The sequence below is a fragment of the Lithobates pipiens genome, unplaced genomic scaffold, assembly GCF_037356315.1.
Source record: "Lithobates pipiens isolate NorthernLeopardFrog02 unplaced genomic scaffold, aLitPip1_a1.2 Scaffold_23, whole genome shotgun sequence".
NCBI classification, from domain to species: Eukaryota; Metazoa; Chordata; class Amphibia; order Anura; family Ranidae; genus Lithobates; species Lithobates pipiens.
This window is the reverse complement of record NW_027507785.1, coordinates 155,042,110-155,065,332: the sequence shown is the minus strand read 5'-3', so window position 1 is coordinate 155,065,332 and position 23,223 is coordinate 155,042,110. Positions and strand designations below refer to the sequence as shown.

General features: G+C 45.3%; 1 protein-coding gene across 1 annotated transcript in view; it reads right to left on the bottom strand.

Moving 5' to 3' along the window:
* GUCY2C (guanylate cyclase 2C) overlaps positions 1-23,223 on the bottom strand; it is a 1,344,189-nt gene that overhangs the window by 713,862 nt on the left and 607,104 nt on the right. The window contains exon 13 of the mRNA XM_077452503.1: positions 11,049-11,111. Within this exon, the coding sequence (XP_077308629.1) occupies positions 11,049-11,111 (63 nt within the window). The remainder of the gene's footprint in view (positions 1-11,048; positions 11,112-23,223) is intronic.

The window sequence follows — 23,223 nt, the reverse complement described above, 5'->3', positions numbered from 1 at the left end:
TAAACCCGGCCACGAGGAGCTATGGCACCAGGTTGAAGGTCAATTGCGCAATCATTAGACCAGTGTGGAGGCAAACTATTGGCTTGACCTTTATCAAAGACATCGCTAAAATCACTGTACTCCTCCGGCAGGGAGGGGAGTGAAGAGGTGCACAGGACCTTGGATACCTTCAGGAAGCATGTCTCACTGCATTGTGGTGACCAGGAGAGAACCTCAGCATGGAGCCAATCAAAAGAGGGGCTGTGCCTCTGTAACCAAGGATAACCAATAACTAGCGGAAACCTGGGTGAGGAAATAACTTGGAATTGGATGATCTCATGGTGAAGAGCCCCTATGGCCATGGACAACTGAACCGTTTCATGAGTCACATGGGCAGGCTGTAAAGGTCTCCCGTCAAGAGCCTCAATGGCAAGTGGAGTGACATGCAGCTGCAGCGGAATTGAGTGCTGCGAAACAAATGCAGCATCAATGAACAGGCCTGCAGCCCCAGAGTCGATTAGAGCCTGTATCTCAATGGACGACTCAGCCCAAGAAAGGGTGACCAAAACCAGGGGCTTATCCTTCTGGATAACTGGGGACAAAACAATGCCACCTAAGGCCTGTCCATGACAGGACTTCAAGGTTTTGGCGTTCCGTGGACGGATAGGACAAGACTTCAAAAAGTGACCTGCCTGGCCCCAATAAAGGCACAATCTCTCCCTCCTCCTAAAGGCTCTCCCATCCGCAGAGAGACGCGTGAAGCCCAGGTGCATGGGTTCATCCTCACTGACCAACTCGGTACCAGGAGGCATGGGAGGTGAGGGAGGCATGGGTGGGACTACAAAGCTCGGAGGCAAACATACAGGAGGCTTCCACAAGCGCTCCTTAAGAGAAAGTCTTTCACTGAGTCTAGAGTCAACGAGGATGGCAAGCGAGATCAAGCTCTCCAACTCAGTGGGCATATCTCGGGCTGCTATCTCATCCTTGATGGAATCCGAGAGACCATGGGAAAAAGCAGCCACGAGGGCCTCATTGTTCCAAGCAACCTCTGCTGCCAGAGTACGGAATTCAATGGCGTAGTCGGCAACAGTTCTCGTACTCTGATGGACATGAAGCACTTGGCAGCAGAAGCGGAGCGTGCGGGAACCTCAAAAACCCTTTTAATGGAGGCCACAAACTGAGGGTAACTCAAGACAACAGGTTTTTGCGTCTCCCATAGAGAGTTAAAAAACCATAAACCTACTTAGCTTCTGTCCATGGGAAACGCCTAGGGCAGCATCTCGAAGTATATCTCAACCTGATTGAGAAACCCTCTGCATTGAACTGGATCGCCCCCAAATCGCTGGGGAAGCGGGGCAGAAAAAGACATACCTCTTATAGAGGTAATACTCGAGGCGGGTGCCTGCACAGAGACTGGCGCAGCAGCAGGGACGGCCTGCGACTCAGGCTGTACCGGAGCAGCCACCGTGGGGGATTCCAGGTGAGCCGTGCAATTCAGGAGCGTTTGTAACGCAACCTGATCCATGCAGTGATCTTGCTCATCCAATCAGGAAAAATTATTACCAACAAGTGGATTGACTGTATCTTCTGAATTCATGGCCTTCACCTACTGTCAGAGACCACGACTCAGGCTGAGACAGAAGTACAATTAAATCACAATTGTTTATTAATAAAAATAAAAAGGTAAATAGAAAAAGCGTAGTCAAGCATAGCCAGAGTCCAGTAATCAGATCGGGTAGTCAGCCAGGCCAGAAGTCAGAGAACCAAGTAAAGCACAGCAAGCAGGATAAGGAGCCAGAAGGGATGTCAGCAAGCCAGTCTTTAAACAAACCACAGGAGATGGTTTCAGTGATGTGACCAAGGCGAAGGCAGAGGTGAAGTGAGCTGGAAGGCTTTAGGTAGGCAGGTCAGACGAGCATCATCAGGAACAGCTGGTAACTGGAGAGAGAAGAGAGCTGGCAATTAGCCGACAGCTGAGTGGCCAGCCCAGAGAAGGAAGGGCTAAGCCAGCCCTGACACCCAGAGAATCTTTGAGGAGGATGAACGAAGGGGCAAGCTGCTGACATGGTTGGTCCGGGAACAGTCAGCCTCCATGAGTGTTCCCTCGCTGATTGACAGGAATGGGGTCAGACAGATAGTAGTTATCCCTAAGCCGGGTAAGGACCTGAAGTCTGAAAATTCTATCGCCCGATCTCCCTGATCGACATGGATGCCAAGCTGCTAGCCAAAATACTGGTGACCCGACTGAAGGGGGTGATCATGGCTCTAGTTCATCTGGATCAGTCTGGCTTCATGCGAGGCAGAGGAACGGATATCAATATCCACAGATTGTTTACCCACGTTGATCTGGCTAGAGAGGGTGACACAGGAATAGTGGCTGCTTTGGATGCCAAAAAGGCATTTGATTCAGTCGAGTGGCTTTTCCTCTGGAAGGTGCTGGAGTGTTTTGGATTTGGACCTAGATTCAACTTCTTTATAGGCACCCGACTGCCTGAATTAGAGTTAATGGCCTACTGTCAGCCCCATTCAGCTTACATAGGGGCACCAGGCAGGGATGCCCTCTGTCCCCGGGGCTTTTTGCCCTGGCAATCAAGCCCTTGGTGATCCTAATACGTCAAGATCAGAGGGTGAGAGCCCTACAGGTTGGGGTAATTCACTTTATGCCAATGACACCCTGTTGTACTTGGCGGATGTGGGAACCTCCCTAAAATCTGCTCTTGAGATAATAGATCAAATTGGAAAATACTCCGGGGTTCGCATCAACTGGGACAAATCGGTCCTTTTCTCCCTCCACCAGTCGGGTCACAGGGCGTTCATTGACACATCACTCCAATGGGTGGATGAATTTAAATATTTTGGAGTGATTGTCTGAGGATCCTTTCAGGCATACATGGAGGACAATCTCTCTCCCCTCCTGACCCAGTTTGGCAGGAAATGCCATCTCTGGAAAACACTGCCCCTATGCGAAGAATTAACCTGTTAAAAATGAAATGGTATATCTCCCCAAGTTTGTATATTTTTTCAGGAATGCCCCAAAACCCTATCGCTAAATCCTTTTTTCAAAAGCTAGACTCCATTATTTCTACCTTTGTCTGCGTTGGGAAAACCCAGAGACTGGCAAAGCGGACATTCCAACTCCCCCTATCACAGGGTGGATTGGCAATTCCTCACTTCCAGCTTTATTATTGGGTGGCAGTCCTGGTGATGCTTCGGTGGTGGTTTGACCAACCCAGGCAGAGCCTGGCTGTGACCCTTGAGGCTGCCATTCTGGGATCCTATGCGAGTAATTTACCCTACAGAGGACCCAGAGCCCGTCCCAAAACAACAACTCTGATGCATACAACCATACAGGTATGGCAAAGGGCTAGGGCTATTTACAAAACAGACTCTCATCTCACCCCATACACCCTTATACACCCTTATGGGGCAATCCCATGTTATAACACCTCTACAAGCTTCCAGACCCCCAGTTATGGGCAGCTAAAGGAATAATCACAATCAAACTTATATACACTGATACACTCCTTTGAGACGCTAAAGGGCAAATTTGCCATCCCTGCCTCCATGATGTTTAGATACCATCAACTCACTCAGGCCCAGTTCCCCGACTCCCTAACTCTCCAGACTGACTGTTTAAAACGACTGCTCATCTCAAAAATCTTGGACAAACCCGTCTTCTCTCTGCTTCTACCTATCCATTGCGCATATGACATCTAGTGTACAAAGTGTACAATAAGTGGAAGAATGACATCCCGGAAATGACAGACGGGAGCTGGGAGGATAGGGTATCTGACTACACTACCAAGATGATCTCAGCAAAAGATAATTTTATTCAACTCAAATTTTTGCACAGAGCATATTATACACCTGTTAGACTAGCCAGTATATATCCCGAAACGCGTGCCCTTTGCTCTAGATGTGGCTCATCCCCTGGCTTATTCTTTCAGATGGTATGGTCATGCCCTATACTGTGTCCCTATTAGGAAAATGTACTGGGGGTCCTTTGGGGACTGGTTTCTCAGCTTAGACCCAGCCATGGCATTGCTTGCTGATATGTAAATCATTGAAGCCTCAAGGCATGAAAAGCAATTTTTGTTTTATGCTCTAGTCTACACTATGCTAGACGAGAGAGTCTCCTCAAAAGGAAGCTTCCCACCCCTCCCACGCACCACATGTAGACTGCACAATCCATTCTGTCCTACACTATACAAGCTAACGTATGAGAGTAGAAACTGCCCAAAATTTTTTTTAAGGTCTGGTCCCAATGGATCGATGCACATGGTCAGGACCCCTAGGGTTCACAGGGATACCCTGAGTAATACTACTGTCTTCTAAAGTGCCTCTTGGTTATATCTGGATAGTTTAAGTTAATATGTGCCAACCTCCCAAACCTCCCACCCCCCCCTCTCTTTCCCCCTTCCCCCCTTCTCCTTTCCCTATCCTCCTTTCTCTGCCGGATCCAATAATGTTATAAAGAATTGGGCTGCTACACTGTTTAATACTGGAAAAGAGTGTTGCTTACTTGGGAAAAGAATTAACAGCTGCAATTGAATTGCTAATTCTGACCTTTGCGACCTTATGTACAATGTAATTTCCATGTACTGTGCCATTGTCAACTTTAATACTTTTAAATAAAAAACGATTTACTGTTAAAAAAAAACATTCCGCGAAAAAGTGTTATCCCTATTGTGGGGTCACCAGTACGATATTTATATATTGAAATCATATCCCCTCTCAAGCGTCTCTTCTCCGGAGGGAATACGTTCAGTGCTCGCAACCTTTCCTCATAACTAATATCCTTCAGACCCTTTATTAGCTTAGTTGTGCTTCTTTGTACTCGCTCCATTTCCAGGACATCCTTCCTGAGGACTGGTGCCCAGAATTGGACAGCATACTCTAGGTGCGGCCGGACCAGGGTATTGTAGAGTGGGAGAATTATTGTTTTATCTCTGCAGTTGATCCCCTTTTTAATGCATGGAAATATTCAGTTTGCTTTGTTAGCAGCAGCTTGGCATTGAGTGCCATTGCTGAGCCTATCATCTACTAGGACCCCAGGTCCTTTTCCATCCTAGATTCCCCCAGAGGTTCTCCCCCCAGTGTATAGATTGCATTCATATGTTTGCCACCCAAATGCATTATTTTACATTTTTTCTACATTAAACCTCATTTACCATGTAGTTGCCCACCCCATTAATTTGTTCAGATCTTTTTGCAAGGTTTCCACATCCTGCGGAAAAGTTATTGCCCTGTTTAGCTTAGTTTTGTCCGCAAATACAGAGATTGAACTATTTACCCCATCCTCCAGGTCGTTTATGAACAAAATAAATAGGATTTGTCCCAGCACAGAACCCTGGGGGACCTCACTACCCACCTCTGACCATTCCGAGTACTCCCCATTTATCACCACCCTCTGAACTCGCCCTTGTAGCAGTTTTCAATCTATGTACTCACCCTATGGTCCATGCCAACTGACCTTACTTTGTACAGTAAACGCTTATGGGGAACTGTGTCAAATGCATTTGCAAAATCCAGATACACCACATCTAAGTGCCTTCCTTTACCTAGATGGCAACTCACCTCCTCATAGAAGGTTAATAGATTGGTTTGGCAAGAACGATTCTTCATGAATCCATGCTGATTACTGCTAATGATACCGTTCTCATTACTAAAATCCTGTATATAGTCCCTTATCCCCTCAAAGAGCTTGCATACTATTGATGTTAGGTTAACTAGTCTAATTCCCAAGGATGTATTTTGGGCCCTTTTTAAATATTGGTGCTACATTGGTTTTTCTCTAATCACCTGGTACCATTCCAGTCAGTAGACTGTCAGTAAATTAGGAACAATGGTCTGGCAATTACTTGATGGAGTTTCCCCAAGTATCCTCGTATGCAAGCCATCTGGTCCTGGTGATTTATTAATGTTACGTTTCCCAAGTCTAATTTTAATTCTGTCCTCTGTCCAGGGATGTGTCATAAGGATAAACACTGCAGTTTTAGTTACTGAAGCCCCCCCCCCCCCCTGATTCCCTCGTGATGACTGGGGAGAAGAATAAATTCAATACCATCTCTCCATCCTTTGTAACCAGATGACCGTCCTCATTCTTTATGGGGCCAATATGGTCTGTCCTCCCTTTTTTTACTGTTTACAGAATTTCTTGGGATTTTTTTTTCTCTCCTCTGCTATGTGTCTATGCGGAGGAGAGCTATGTTCGTGTTCTATCTTAGCCACTCTAATTGCACCCTTACATTTCTTGTTGCATTCTTTATAAATTCTGAATGCTTATAATTCCTCAACCTTGTATTTTTTGAAGGCCTTCTCCTTTGCTTTTATATGCATTTTTACATTGAAGTTAAGCCATTCAGGACTTTTGTTCGCTCTTTTAAATTTATTACCCAGTGGGATACATTGGCTAATGCTCTTATTTAACCACTTCCGGACCGCCGCGCACCGATGTCCGTCCCTACTTTGGGGACAGATACCGTCGTTCTAGTAGCAGCTAGCTGCCATAACCCCGTTATCCCCATGTTCGGCCGGCGATCTGGTACATGATAAAAGTGGCCTCTGTGCCAGATTCGCTGCAAGATCACTTATCTATGGCGGGAGAGGGCCCCCCATCCCCCGCGATCCGGTGCCCTCCGCCACTTACCGGAGCCGCCGGCAGCGACGGAGGCAATTGCGTCTGTCCCCTGGGTTGACATGGAGATGAGTGAAGGGAAAATGGCCACCCCTCTCCATGATACTGCAGGGCGGAAGCAATGTCATAACGTCACTTCCGCCCATAGCTCTTAAAGGGGCATTTTATTTTTTGAATTTTTTTAAATTACAAAATTTTTTAACATTTTTTTTTAATTTTTATTGCATTTTAGTGTAAATATAAGATCTGAGGTCTTTTTGACCCCAGAGCTCATATTTAAGAGGTCCTGTAATGCTTTTTTTCTATTACATGGGATGTTTACATTCCTTGTAATAGGAATAAAAGTGACAATTTTTTTTTTTTAAAACAGTGTAAAAATAAAAAAGTAAAAAAGGTAAAATAAATTAGAAAAAAACTTTTTTTTAAATGCGCCTCATCCCGCCAAGCTCACATGCAGAAGTGAACGCATGCATGAGTAGCGGCAGCATATGAAAACGGTGTTCAAACCACACATCTGAGGCATCGCCATGATCGGTAGAGCGAGAGCAATAATTCTAGCCCTAGACCTCCTCTCTAGCGCAAAACATGCAACTGGTAGAATTTTTTAAATGTTGCCTATGGAGATTTTTAAGGGTGAAAGTTTATCGCCATTCCATGAGCGGGTGCAATTTTGAAGCGTGACATGTTGGGTATCAATTTACTCGGCGTAATACTATCTTTCACAATATAAAAAAAATTGGGCTAATTTTACTGTTATGAAAAACGTGAAAAATATACTGCGCTATTCTATACCAAACAATATATATAAATACAGCTGCTACATGCGAATGTGACAAATATTCATGTGGGAAGGAAGGGTAGAAATGTAGCGGTAATGTCTGAATACTATGGGCTGAAAACAGAAATGTAAATGAATCAAGTGAAAAAGTGTATAAGTCCACAAAGAGTCCACCCAGATGAATAATGAATCAGTCACGAATCAAAACCATCCATAGACAGAAGAAGCCGACAACAAAAAATATAGAATAAAATTGTGATCACATAACTTAAAAACCAATATGGGGAGCGGAGAAATCAGTCCTACGCATTTCTTCCAAGATGAACTTCTACCGGGGCATCAAAAAGAGCTCTGGTAAGACTATTTACTTCTATCTATCCTCGTTGACGCCATTATCTTCAGAGGTTCAGTGTGTTGTCGGCTTCTTATGTCTATGGATGGTTTTGATTCGTGACTGATTCATTATTCATCTGGGTGGACTTATACACTTTTTCACTTGATTCATTTACATTTTAGTTTTCAGCACATAGTATTCAGACATTACCGCTACATTTCTACCCTTCCTAACTTTATGTCTTTTTTTAATAAAAAAAAAAATGCATTTGTAAGACCACTGTGCAAATACGGTGTGACAAAGTATTGCGATGACCGCCATTTTATTCTCTAGGATGTTAGCAAAAAAAAATGTATCATTTTTGGGGGTTCTAAGTAATTTTCTAGCAAAAAAAATGTTTTTAACTTGTAAACACCACATCTAAAAAAGAGGCCCGGTCTTAAAGTGGTTACTATGCTCTTAAAACAAAGCCATCTCTTGTTTTTTGTTCCTAAGATTTTATCTCAATTCATGCCTTCTAATAAGGTTCATAGTTTAGGGAATTTGGCTCTTTTGAAATTCAGTGTCTTTGTATTCTCTTAAATTTAGTCTTTGTGTGATTTATACTGAAGCCAATTGACCTGTGATCGCTGTTTCCTAAATTGCCCTATATTTCCTCATCGGTTATCAGGTCTGTGTTGTTGGTAATTGGTAGGGATAAGCCAAACACCCCCCCCCCCCCGGTGCAGAACATGCGAACAGTGTTGATAGCATGTGGCCTGGTATGATTCAGGAGGGAGGGGTGCTCCGTCCCCCCCTTTTCCTACGGCCTGCCAGGTTACGTGCTCAGATAAGGGTCTGGTATAGATTTTAGGGGGGACCCCACGCCATTTTTTTTTACATTTTGGCACGGGGTTCCCCTTAAATCCATACCAGACCTGAAGGGCCCATATGGAATTTGGGGGGGACCGCCACTCATTTTTGTTTTAACATTTTGGTTTCTGGTTCCCCTGTGGGGGAATCCCATGCTGTTTTTATCAATTAACTTTTATGTGTATTGCCGGACCGACAATTCATTATAGCCGCTCGTAGTTTTAACCACTTCGCACCGGAAGGACGTCCAGGGACGGCCTCGGCTTTCGGTGGTTATATCTGAATGATGCCTGAGGCCACAGACATCATTTAGATATCGGCATCTTCAGCCAGCGATTCCCTGCACCATAAGAACAATCATAGCGGCTGTTCCGCTGCTTGATAATTCTTACGGGCGGCCCTCCGGTGCTTCTACCAACTCACCGCTTCCATCGGTGAGTCGGTCACAGGATCCGCCAGCCCCCGGATGATACCATAGAGATGGTCCCCGGAGTCTCTATGATCGTTCGGAGGCCGGACGCGATGTTATGACGTCACGCCCGGCCTCTGCATTCAAAATAACGGCGCTGATTTGGCTGGGCAGATGTGATCGTTTTTTTTATGTTTTTTATTTTAGGCTTCCCAGCCTAGAGGTGAGATATGGGGTCTTATTGACCCCATATCTCACTGTAAATAGGTCCGATCGTGCCATATTCCTATTAAAAGGGATGTTTACATTCCTTGTAATAGGAATAAAAGTAATCAATTTTTTTTTTAAAGTGTCAAACCCAAAAAAAAAATTAACAATAAAAAAAAAATAAAAAAAAATTAAAGCGCCCCTGTCCCTGTGAGCTCATACGCAGAAGCGAATGCATACGTAAGTCCTGCCCACATATGAAAATGGTGTGCAAACCACCTCCTCTGTAACGCAAAACATGTAACCAGTAAAAATGTTAAAGTGTCGCCTGTGGGGATTTTTAAATACCAAAGTTTGGCGTCATTCCACGAGCGCGTGCAATTTTGAAGCGTGACATGTTGGGTATCTATTTACTTGGCATATCTTCATCTATCACATTATGTAAAAAAATTGGGCTAACTTAACTTTTTTTTTTTAAAGCATGAAATAGTTTTTTTTCTGAAAAAAACACATTCGAAAAATTGCTGCGCATATACCGTGCGAGATAAAAAGTTGCAACAACCGCCATTGTATTCTCTAGGGTCTTTGCTAAAAAAACATATATAATGTTTGGGGGTTCTATGTAATTTTCTAGCAAAAAGTGATTAGTTTTACATGTAGGAGAGAAATGTCAAAATTGGCCTGGATGCGAAGTGGTTAAATTACTTTTTTTCCTTTAAAAATTTAATTTTGCTATCAGACTGTTCTAAACACGGGAAACATGCGCCACTTTACAGGCATACTATAGACACCCCTAGGTACAAAATTTAAAGGAAAATTGCACTTTTGTTGTTTCACTTTAAGCATTATTAAAATCCCTGCTTCTGAAAAAACTGCAGTTTTTAAAAATGTTTGCATTGATACATGTCCCTTGGGGCAAGACCCAGGCCTCCAAACACTTTTTAAGACAATACCATGCGTATAAGCCTTTAAAATTAGCACTTTTGATTTTTCACATTCGTGTCCCATAGACTTTAACGGTGTCCGCGTGTTCAAACACATTTTTTGCCTGTTCGCATGTTTTGGTGCGAACCGAATAGGGGTTTGTTGAGCCCATCCCTATTCCCTACCTCCAGAATCTCTCTTTCCTTTCCCTTTGCTTCCACCCCACTCTCACTGGAGGAGTTCTTCCCCCAGCTGCTAGAAGATTCCCTCAGCTCCAGCAGTTCTAGTCCCTGACTGGTTACACCAATGTAACTCAATGGAGCATACTTATGGGATGCTCCTGCCTGGATCGGCCTCCCTGGACCCAGTCAGTAACTCTGGTTCTATTGGTTCAACTAGATGGACTTGTGTTTTTTTAACCTGGATAATTTTGAAACACTTTAAATTAGTGATAGGTCACTTTAAAAAATAAGAGCGAATTTAAACACTTTTACTTTTTTTCTCTGACTGAAAATACCCATTATTCTCTCAACCATTAGTAATAAATTCAACGACATTACCATGTCTTTAGACCATCATCACCTGCAACACACAATTACGTTTTGTGTTCAGGAACTTACAGCCATACACATGTACTTACAAGGCATATACCTATGTACAGCGTTGTGTCAATACACTCCAATGGGCAGCATTACACACCAGCTAGGGCTCCCAGGCACCGCAATTACAGGCATATTGTATAATGTACACCCATACATCTGTATTTACATCAGTGGGTATAAGCCCTTAGGTGCCTTTTTGCCTGATTTGCTGTACTTATTTTTAAAATTTAATGAAGCTATAATAAGGTTCTTAGAAGTAAAATTTAGCCTTTAGATAGAATAGATTGATAGATAGATAGATAGATAGAATAGATTGTTTTACATACCTTCTTGTCATATTTTCCCTTGCGTAGTCGTGGTCCCGAGTCACGCCACTTATCCTCATCAATCTAGGGGGCAGAAAAAATACTCAACATGGCAGTAATGAAGAACCATATTTTTCAGATTACATCACTAATTGAAAAAACCTTGTTTTGAAGTAAAATGTGTTAATATATTTACGCTTTCTGCGTAGTAGTACTGCACATTGACTGCACTGGTACTGCAATTCGAGTGTTACAATGCAAATGATTGAAAACTAGACTATTTTCAAGCCTAATAGAGATTCCTGCTATTACATCTAGCATCTAGCATATGAACATTGCATATACATGCAGTGGTGAATTGGGGGAATATAGGAACAGAGGGAAGTTAAGTACTGAGTGCTTATGGTCCCTCCTGTAAAGCCAACTAATATGCGCAAAGTACCAGTTTCCTGAGAGGCAGAGGACTGCAAGGGAGACGATTAAACATCTGTTTATCAAATACAAAATACAAAAATCCAAACATGGTATAGCATGCTTACAATTATCACCATTTATGCTCAAGGCTAAGTCTTTATTTATTTTTTCAATTGCTGCATCAGCTCAAGCACCACTGGCAGTGTTAATATCACCATACGGCTTACAATCTGATTGTACAATCTATGCACCTACCTTAAAGGCTAAGTTCACCTTTTTTTTTTTTTCCTAAAAAAACAGCTCTCCTATGTACCAATATAGTATTAATGTACCTCAGTTGCAGAAGAATTAAAGCTTTCTTTGATTTTGGGGAACAAGGCTTTATCTTAGCCCTTGCTCTATTTCTTAGAAAGCTTCATCACTTGCTGGTATGTAGATTTGGGACAGAGAAACCAGTAAGAGCCGGTTCACACAGGGGCGACTGTGAGCGGACTTCAGGTCGCCCCTAGTCGCCTTAAGTCTCGCTACATTTAAAAATCAATGTAAATGAATGAGAGCCGTCTTAATGCACACTACTGAAGTTGCTCCGACTTCAGAAAAGGTTCCTGTACTACTTCTATCTGACTTTTAGGCGACTGGTACCCACTGATTTCAGTGGAGGTCACCTCCAAGTCGGATCTCCGTCTATATGGAGGCGACTCTCACAGAATTATCAGCTCTCAAGGGGGAACTCCACGCCAAATTTATTTAAAAAAAATTGGAGTGGGTTCCCCCTCCGAGACCATATCAGGCTCTTAGGTCTGGATTTTAAGGGGAACCCCCTACGCCAAAAAAATGGCATGGGGGTCCCCCCAGATCCATACCAGACCCTTATCCGAGCACGCTACCCGGCCAGCCAGGAAAGGGGGTGGGGACGAGCGAGCGGCCATCAGGCCGCGTGCCGTCAACATGGGGGGTGCCTTGGGGAAGGGGGCCGCGCGGCCCCCCCACCCCAAAGCACCTTGTCCCCATGTTGATGAGAACAAGGGCTTCTTCCCGACAACCCTGGCCGTTGGTTGTCGGGGTCTGCGGGCGGGGGGCTTATCGGAATCCGTGAGCCCCCTTTAATAAGGGGGCCCCGGATACTGGCTCCCCACCCTATGTGAATGAGTATGGGGTACAATGTACCCCTACCCATTCACCCGTGAAAAAAAAAATACACGAAAAAAAAAAAACACAACACACAAGGGTTAAAATAGTTTATTGCACAGCGCCGGGGGTCTTCTTCCGTCTTCGGGGGTCTTCTTGCCGGACTCCTCCACTATCTTCTGCTCTTTTGCTAGCTCTTTTACTAGCGGAGGAGCCCGGCTTTCTTCTTCGCCGCCGCCGTCCGGGGGTCTTCTTCCGACTTCGGGGGTCTTGTCCCCCTCTTCGGTTCTTCTTGCCGTCCCCGCGCCTTCTTCTAGCTCTTTTACTGGCGGTGTTCCCGTCTTCTGTCGCCGCTGCGGCTGTCTTCTGTTCTTCTCTTGTGGAGATGTTGCTTCGTTGCTGTGTCCAGTCACAATGACAGGACACGCGACGTGCGGCGACTTATATACGGACATTATGATGTCACAGTCCCAGCATCCTCTGGGACCTAAGGGCCTAAGGGCCTGGTATGCTCCGGAGGGGGAACCCACGCTAAAATTTTTAAAATAAATTTGGCGTGGAGTTCCCCCTTGAGAGCTCATTATCTGATTGGCCACGGCAAAAGTCGCCTGGCCTGGGGCGACTTAAAGTTGTGTTGTAAGTTGCCCCAAGTCATGTTTAAGTCATGTCCAAGTTGCCTCCAAAAGTTGCGTTGCCCCTGTGTGAACCGGCTCTAAGGCAAAGGAAGGAGTTTACCAGTTGACCTCATTAGCACACACCCTGAACCGATCAGCTATGTTTGCACAGCATCCCCAGCATCCTTCCACCCGTGTGTAGCGGATGACATTTTGGATAACATGTCATACGCATGTAAATTTTGTTTGCATTAGGGGTTCTGAGGGTTAATTATGTAGGTTGGTCTTGACATCAGTCTGGCTGGGCTGTGTTGGAAGTTCTGCCTGGTCATGTGAGCAGTGAGGTGCACATGACAGGCCAGAACCAGGCCTGGTTGGACGTTTTGAGTATCAACCTTCTCGGAACCAATCAGTGGGAGTGCCGGGCCCACTGGGGAGTCTGGGAAGGGGTACTTAAGATGTGTGGGTCACGTGTTGGGAGGAGAGGAGTTTGAGGCCCGTGCGGTCTGTTCTGGTTCCAGGACCGGGGTAGCCCCATGAGGGGTCCCGGGCACGGGGTGTTCGACATCCTGCAACATGTTCCTTAGAGGCCCCTGATAGACCTGCCTAATCTGGGGTAGGGATCCGTCTGTTCCCAAGTCTCAGACCCTGCTGGTCCAAGGCACAGTAACTGAGGGAGGATTCAAGGTGTCCGGGTGTGCTCTCGGCTTGGAGAGGCTCGTGGAAGTGACTGGGGTAGGACTCTTCGGAGGAGGGCTGGCAAGTGGCATCCTGGGAAGTGCCTGGTTACTGAGTTGGGAAGGACATTGATGAATTCACATTTTTCCAGTACCATTGAGGAGATGGGAAACATTTCAGGTACTGAGGGAAAAGGTTCCTGCTCACCCTTAGTTACAACTTATACATTCATAGGATTGCCTCAAGTTTTGAGTCAATGTGCTGACTGCCATGATCTCTGGCTAGAGATCTCTTCAGCCTTGAAGTACCCAGCTGCGAGTGGCTACTCTCTGGGTGGAATTAGAGACTTTGCTAGACCTGCAGTTCAAGGTGCCTGAGTTCTTCACCCGTGCCCTCTGTTCCCAAAAGAAACTGTGTTATTGGATGTTATTACTGCAAAATAAAACCTTTCAAAAGGACTTTATTTATGTTAGCGTTCAAGTCATAGGGGGTATCAACCCTGGGAATCCCTAGATGTGGAAGAGCAGGCCAAGAGAATGCAGCCCACAGGAAACCCCTAATGTAGTGCAAGGGCTTGCCTGATTGGACTCAGAGTGATTGGAAAGATGGTGTGTCATCCTATTATATAGTTTTGGAAAATCTAAAAGAAGATTGTACAATCAGATTGTATAGTATGCACATGCTCAACAATGCACATTGGTGGCACTGGCTGCCATGGCAAGTGACAACCCACATCTAGTGGCAGGTGAAGATGTAAGTGACAATCTGATAATGGTAGCAAGTGACAATCTGCAAATGGTGGCAAATGACAATCTGCAAATGGTTGCAAGTGGCAATCAGAAAATGGTGGCAAGTGGCGTGACAAGTGACAATCTGCAAATGGTGGCAAGTGATGTAGCAATCGACAATCTGCAAATGGTGGTAGGTGACATGGCAATGACAATCCATATCTAGTGGCAGGCGACGGTAGCAAGGTAAAAAGCTGCATCTTGTGACAGGCAGTGGCAAGTGACATGATGCACCTGGTGGCAGGGGATGTGGCAAGTGACACGCCCAGGGCTCCCACTGATTCTGCATTATGGTGAGTTGAACCACTTCATTATATATTAGAATGTAACAATCGAAACAATGCGCTTCGATCACCCTGACACCAAACCAACCATGGTGCCATGATGATTGAAATGCCCAGCCTTCTTTAACCCACGAAAAAAATTGCTTACCACCGACATCTGTTCATGAAATGTGTTGGGATATGGGATACATTCTCCTTTATTGATCTAACTGTATGGAAACATCTGTGAGATCAGTTCAATGGAATGTATATACCAATATAGTATATATACAGTTGTGCCCATAAGTTTACATACCCCATCAGAATTTATGATTTCTTGGCTAACAAAAACATTTTTCACTCATGGTTAGTGTTTGGCTGAAGCCTTTTATAATCAATCAATTGTGTTTACTCTTTCAAAAATCATAATGGCAACAGAAACGACCCAAATGACCCTGATCAGAAGTTTACATGGCCTGGAGATTTTGGCCTGATAACATGCAAACAAGTTGACACAAAGGGGTTTGAATGGCTATAAACCATCCTCACCTGTGATCCGTTTGCTTGTAATTAGTGTGTGTGTATAAAAGGTCAATGAATTTCTGGACTCCTGACAGACCCTTGCATCTTTCATCCAGCACTGCCGTTTCTGGATTCTGAGCCATGGGGAAAGCAAACAAATTGTCAAAGGATCTGTGGGGAAAGGTATTTTAACTGTTTAAAACAGGAAAGGGATATAAAAAGATATCCAAGGAATTGAGAATGCCAATCAGCAGTGTTCAAACTCTAATCAAGAAGTGGAAAATGAGGGGTTCTATTGAAATCAAACCACGGTCAGGTACCAACTATAATTTCAGCCACAACTGCCAGGAAAATTGTTCGGGATGCAAAGAAAAACCCACAAATAACTTCAGGTGAAATATAGGACTCTCTGAAAACATGTGGTGTGGATGTTTCAAGATGCACAATAAGAAGGCACTTGAAGAAAGATGGGCTGCATGGTTGAGTCACCAGAAGAAAGCCATTACTATGCAAATGCCACGAAGTATCCTACTTACAATATGCCAAACATCACAGAGACAAGCCTCAAACCTTCTGGCACAAAGTCATTTGGAGTGATGAGACCAAAATTGAGCTTTGTGGCCACAACCCTAAATGCTACATTTGGAGAGGACAAGGCCTATGATGAAAGGTACGGGGTGGATCGCTGATATTTTGGGGATGTGTGAGCTACAAAGGCAGAGGAATTTTGGTCAAAATTGTTGGCAAAATGAATGCAGTATGTTATCAAAAAATACTGGAGTAACAATTGCATTCATCAGCCAGGAAGTTGCGCATGGGACTTATGCCGCGTACATACGATCAAACTATCCGGCGGAAAATTCCGGCAGACTCCAGTTCCCCGGACAATCCGCCCGTGTGTCAGCTGGGTGTGTGCTAGTCCGCCGTACTTTTGAAATGAACAGACTTTTTCACGCTCGGAGAAAAGTCAGTTTATTTTGAACCAAAAGTCCAGGTAGCCAGGACTAGAGAAGGAAGTCAATGTCGCCGCCTTCTGCGGCGAGATTGACACGTCGCTGGCCCTGTCACCTGGTATGGATTTAAAGGGGAAGCCCTTCGCCAAAAAAACGGCGTGGGGGTTCCCCCCAGGTCCATACCCGAGCATGCAACCCGGGCTGGTCAGGAAAGGGGGTGGGGACGAGCGATCGCCCCCCCCCCATCCCGAGCTGTACCAGGCCGTGTGCCCTCAAAATGGGGGGGTGCTTTGGGGAAGGGGGGCCCCCCCTTTCCTGGCCGGCCGGGTAGCGTGCTCGGATAAGGGTCTGATATGGACCTGGGGGGACCCCCACGCCGTTTTTTCGGCGTAGGGATTCCCCTTTAAGTCCATACCAGGTGACGGGGCCAGTGATGTCTCCTTCGCTGGTCCCGGCTACCTGGAGCCGCGCTCAAAATAATGGACTTTCCTCCGTGTGTGTGGGCAAGTCCGTTCATTTCAAAAGTACGGCGGATAGTCCGGCGGATAGTCCGGTGGACGGAGTCTGCCGGACCTAGTCCGCCGCAAAAGTTCTGTGTGTGGGCAGGTAGCTCGTTCGGAAAATCCGGCAGACAGTCCGACGGTTTGTCCGCCAGACTAAGTCCGCTGGATAGTCTGATACGTGTGTACGCGGCATTAACGGATGGAGACGGGACTTCAAAAGCAGGGTAATTTATCTGGGCCAATAATAGTGAATACAGCTGAAAAAATAGCAGATGTCATCCACTGCCTTCCTTTGAAAACTAGGCAGCAGTACTGTGCTCCACCCCCTCACCATCTCACTGCTGAAAAAGATACCTTCAGATGAATAGGATGTCTTTGGATTAGGGAATAGACTGCAGTCAGGTTACCAGACAAAGATGTTGATAGGGATATTGAATGCAGGCATCCAGCAGCAGGGACGACCAGATCTGTGTAGCTACACTTATGGCGCGTACACAGGTAGCCGACTATCCGGCAGACTTAGTCCGATGGACTTCCCGCTGGACATTCCGAACGGTCCACACACGGCACTTTTTCAGCAGACTAATACAGCGTACCAAGTCCGCCGTACTATCCGCCTACTTTTGAAATGAACGGACTCGCCCACACACGCGGAGGAAAGTCCGCTCATTTTGAGCACGTCTCCAGGTAGGCGGGGCCCACGAAGGAGACGTCGCTGGCCTCGCCACCTGGTATGGACTTAAAGGGGAACCCCAACACCGAAAAAAAAAATTGGCGTGGGGTCCCCCCCAGGTCCACATCAGACCCTTGTCCGAGCACACTACCCGGCCGGCCAGGAAAGGGGGGTGACGAGCGAGTGCCCTCCCCCCTCCTGAGCCGTACCAGGCCGCGTGCCCTCAACATGGGGGGGTGCCTTCGCGTGGCCCCCCCACCCCGAAGTACCTTGTCCCCATGTTGATGAGGACAAGGGCCTCTTCCCGACAACCCTGGCCGTTGGTTGTTGGGGTCTGCGGGTGGGGGGCTTATTGGAATCCGGGAGCCCCCTTTAATAAAGGAGCCCCCAGATACCGGCCCCCCACCCTATGTGAATGAGTATGGGGTACAGTGTACCCCTACCCATTCACCTGTGAAAAAAAGTAAAAAAAAAAAAATCACAACACAGGGTTAAAATAATTTATTGCACAGCTCCGGGGGTCATACGTCTTCGGGGGTCTTCTCGCCGGACTCCTCCACTATCTTCTGCTAGCTCTTTTACTAGCGGAGGAGCCCGGCTTTCTTCCTCGCCGCCGGCCTCTTCTTCCGACTTTGGGGGTCTTGTCCCCCTCTTCGGTTCTTCTGCCGGGCCACCGCACCTTCTTCTAGCTCTTTTACAGGCGGTGGCCCAGTCGTCTGTCGCCGGCGTCGTCCCCCCCCTTTCCTGGCTGGCCGGGTAGCGTGCTCGGACAAGGGTCTGATGTGGACCTGGGGGGGAACCCCACGGCGTTGGGGGTTCCCCTTTAAGTCCATACCAGGTGGCAGGGCCAGTGACTTCTCCTTCAAAATGAGCGGACTTTTCTCCAGGCGGGAAAGGTCCGTTCATTTCAAAAGTACGGCGGACTGGCATACGGCCGGATTGTCCGCCGAAATGCAAGTCCGGCAGGAAGATTGGAGTGCAAAACTACTTTCTAAGTCCGCCGTACTTTTGGGTAAAAAAAGTCTGCCGGAGGCTACACACGGGGGGGATTGTCCGGCGGACTTGAGTTTGCCGGACTTTTGCACCCGATTGTTTGATCGTGTGTACGCGGCATTAGGAAACTGAAACCAGACTATATATGATTTAAGCAAGTTTTTTAACAGTGAAACAAAACAAAAAAATCCAAACACTAGCAAACCAAATACACAGCAAACATGAAGATATTAGTGAACCATAACCAAAATGATAAAAATACTAGCCTAACTAGCAAAGCAACTAAGTGACAGAAAAACTAGCACGTAACCAGTGGCGGCTGGTGAAGTTTTAGGATGGAGGGCACAAGACCACCCCCCTCAGATTTGGCCCCTCCCACTTCTCACAAGCCACACCCCTTATCGAATCAACATCATATACCAAGCTGCACATTATACACAGGGCTCAATCATGAATCATGCTTATCTTGTGTATAACCACATCAGGCACCTTTTCTGCAACCTGTAAATCGCACATATTTGCATTCTGCAACCTGTAAATCACACATATGTGCATTCTGTAAATCGCACATAACTGCATTCTGCAACCTGTAAATTGCACATATCTGCATTCTGTAAATCGCATTCTGTAAATCACACATATCTGCATTCTGTAAATAGCACATGTCTACAACCTGTAAATCACACATATCTGCAACCTGTAAATTGCCCATATCTGCATTCTGTAAATTGCACATATCTACAACATGCAAATCGCACATATCTACAACATGCAAATCGCACATATCTACAACCTGCAAATCGCACATATCAGCAACCTGCAAATCGCACATATCTACAACATGAAAATCTGTAAATCACATTCTGTAAATCGCACATATCTACCACCTGTAAATCGCACATATCTACAACATGAAAATTGCCCATATCTACAACCTGTAAATCACACATATCTACAACCTGCAAATCGCACATATCAGCAACCTGCAAATCGCACATATCTACAACATGCAAATCGCACATATCTACAACCTGTAAATCTTGTTTGGGAGGGCAGGTATGGGGGTTAAAGCTGCCGACCACCGATAATAACCCTTTTTTTTTAAATCTTGTTGGGGGGTATGCTGCGGTGGTCGGCAGCATACCCCCCAAACAAGATTTTTTTTAAAAAGGGTCATCATCGGTGGTCAGCAGCATTAACCCCCATACCTGCCCCCCCAACAAGATTTTAAAAAAGGGTTATTATCGGTGGTCGGCAGCATACCCCCCCTTTATTATTAATAACCCTTTTTTTTAAAGCTTCTTTGGGGGGGGGGTGTATGCTGCCGGTCACTGATAACACTATTTCTTTAAATGTTGTTTAGCAAGGGGTTGGGGGGGTTGGGGTATGCTGCCGAGTGTGACCACCATAAGATAGATCGATGTGGAGGGGGTATCGGCGGCTGGGCGGAATAAACAATCAAAATTGTTTAAGCTGTCATGCGGCAGCCCCTTACCTGATCCTCTCAGGCCGGCAGAAAAGAGAAGTGCCGTGCCAACGTCACTTCCTTGAGTGACGTCGGAAGCACCGCCCACCCAAGTGCAAGTCTATGCACTTGCTCGGCTAGTCGATCGCGCCGGAAGCTGTGGCATGATCGGCTGCGCCACAGAGCGCTGTTTCTTTGGGCAAATGAAGCGCCTCGTCTGCAATCTTGTGATTGCATAGACGTGGCGCTTCCTATATTGCACTGCGCCCGGTGCCAGGCGCCAGTGCACACAGGGAGGGAAATTTGAAAAAAAAATTCTTAAAGGGACATGTTTAAAAATATATATATATATATTTTTTTCCTTTTTTTTACTACATGGGAAGGGGGGGGGGCGCCCGGGCCTCCACTGCACGTAACTATAATAGAATATAGGGATGGGCTGAACACCCCTTGGTTCGGTTTGCAACAGAACATCTCAAACAGGCAAAAAAGTTCTAGCGAATGTCCTCATTTTAAAGGCTTATATATGCGCAAGTATAGAGCAGGGGTTTTGCTACCCAGGATATGCTAAATATGTATAATTCCTTAAGTAAGAGTTTGGCTCCCCCTAGTGTCCTTTTCATGCCATTAAGGGTTTTGTTTAGTTTCTATGAAGCAGCATTACAAGACATTGTGGTAGATATAGTTTAATGAGGAAATGACTCATCTGTTAACTTAGTTTTTGGTACAACTAAACCCACAATGCCAAGCCAAAGTTACTGTTTATCCTACAGCAGGGATATGCAATTAGCGGAACTCCAGCTGTTGCAAAACTACAAGTCCCATCATGCCTCTGCCTCTGCGTGTCATGCTTGTGGCTGTCAGAGTCTTGCTATGCCTGATAAGACTTGTAGTTCTGCAACAGCTGGAGGTCCGCTAATTGCATATCCCTGTCCTACAGTGTGCTTTCTACTTGTTTTCCTGTTTGTATTTACAAATACTGCAGCTTAATACCATAAGCTAGCTGAAGATTCAGAAGACAAAGAACTGTATTGTACTATTGCATGTTCATAACATTTACTGCAGATATGGTGTGTATACTTTGAGGTCAGTGGGAAAGCATTTAATATAAGTTTTGGAGGATATTGAGTGTTCCCACTACTGTGTGCCTGTCTGAATATACATCCCTATAGTGAGCATTGAATCTATTGTTTCACATATACATTGACTGTTATCTTTATTACCTTTAAGTTATCACACTGTTCCTTGTATTAAATTTCCATTTTAGTAAACTTCATAAGTGGTTAATTGACTTTACAAGCTGATGAAGTGATGGGTTCCAAGGGTACAGTAAATATACTGTATAGTATATCATTGCTGTGCTTCTTTTTTTACTGCTGTGTCCCACACTAATATTGCCATACAGGTGTGCCAGAGGGCTTGAGATCGTTCTTGGAGTTGAGAGGCAGGGTGCAGGATTTCACATTTATCAGCAGTAATAGTGGCAGTAATGAAGCAGTAAAATTGGGGTTTGTTATCTCCTAGCTGAGGAACCACAAGCTTGGGCCCAGAGGAGCCCTGTGTTAAACTCAATAGATTCCTTCTTTGGCAGCATGGCGCAACTTTATGATGATCCGCAGCACACGGCCACAGCTGAAGCAATCTTGCAAAATTTGTCTCAAGGGAGAAGGCCAATGCCAGTACCGTCAAGGCCTGTCTGAGGCCCTTAAAAGGTGCATTCCGGCCAATACATTGTTTTTTTTTTTTAAGTCAGCAGCTACAGTGTTTGTTTTTGCTTTTAATAAGGACACTTACCTGTCCAACGATCCTGCGATGTGGGTATCTCACTGGCCCAAAGCCTACACATCTCTCTTCAAACCAAAGCACAAAGTCTCCAAATACACTTTGCCAATGGGTCTCAACCTCGTTCTGGACCCATCACCTGGGAAACCAAACCCATCCTCATTACCACGGACTCAGGGGCCATCAGGAGTTCCTGTGCTTTGACCTCATCCATTCCCCTATTTTTCCCATTATCCTAGGTCTGGCCTGGCTCCAGGTGCATGAACCTCAAATAAACTGGAATACTAAGGAAGTGTCCTTCTCCTCTCAATACTGCTCCCAGCACCGTTTTTATCCTGGCTCCTAGTATTTGCTCAGATATCACACCTATGTCTGACAACCTTCAACATGTTCCCTCAGTATACCTTGGGTTCTGAGATGTGTTTGATAAACAAAAGGCTGATTGCTAGACTTGTGCACAACAGAAAATTTTGTTTAGTTTTGGTTTGTTGTCATTCGTAAAATACATAATCTTGTTCTGTTATATTCGTTATGTTACGTTAATACGTTTTCGGATAATTCGTTATTATTCGTAGAGTGTCAAATTTATTCGTTCATATTCATTGAAATTCGCTATTTATGTATGTATAGACATTCGTGATAATGATTCGTAGTTTGGAAAGTCATTTGTTTATTGAATCTTTTAACACACACAATGACAATGTCTCTTCTCCTCGGCTCAAATACAATAAAACACCCTTCTAACTTAGTTCTCAGGTATGCACTTTGCCAGTAATCCATCCTCCGGCACAAAATTAATTAGCTGATTGGACTATAAGATTTACTTTGAGCTGACCTTTTGTTTCATTAGATCTTTAAAGAATTACCGAATCATGTTGAATTCATAGTTTCATAGTTAGTAAGGTTGAATAAAGACACCAGCCCATCCAGTTCAACCTGAGTGTCTACAATTGTCCCTATCCCTGTACATTGCACACTCACATCGGTCCCTACCCTCAAGGAGCCCACAATCCAAGGTCCCCATTCATATACTAGGGCCAATTTTGGACAGAAGCCAATAAGCCTACCTGCATGTCTTTGGAGTGTGGGAGGAAACTGGAGTACCCGGAGGAAACCCACACAGGCACAGGGAGAACATGCAAACTCTAGGCAGGTAGTGTCGTGGTTGGGATATGAACCAGCGAACCTTCTTACTGCTAGGTGAGAGTGCTAGCCACTACACTACTGTGCCGCCCACAAAGTCATTCATTATATTTCTTTTGTATTCGTTGTTATTCGTTATTTTTTTATTCGGACATTTGGATGCATCCGAATGTCCGAAAGATGCAAAATTCGGCCGAATTTCGATTAGTTACGAAACGAATTGTACAAGCCTACTGATTGCTTACCACCTCACTGGCCTTATGATTGCCCTATTGAC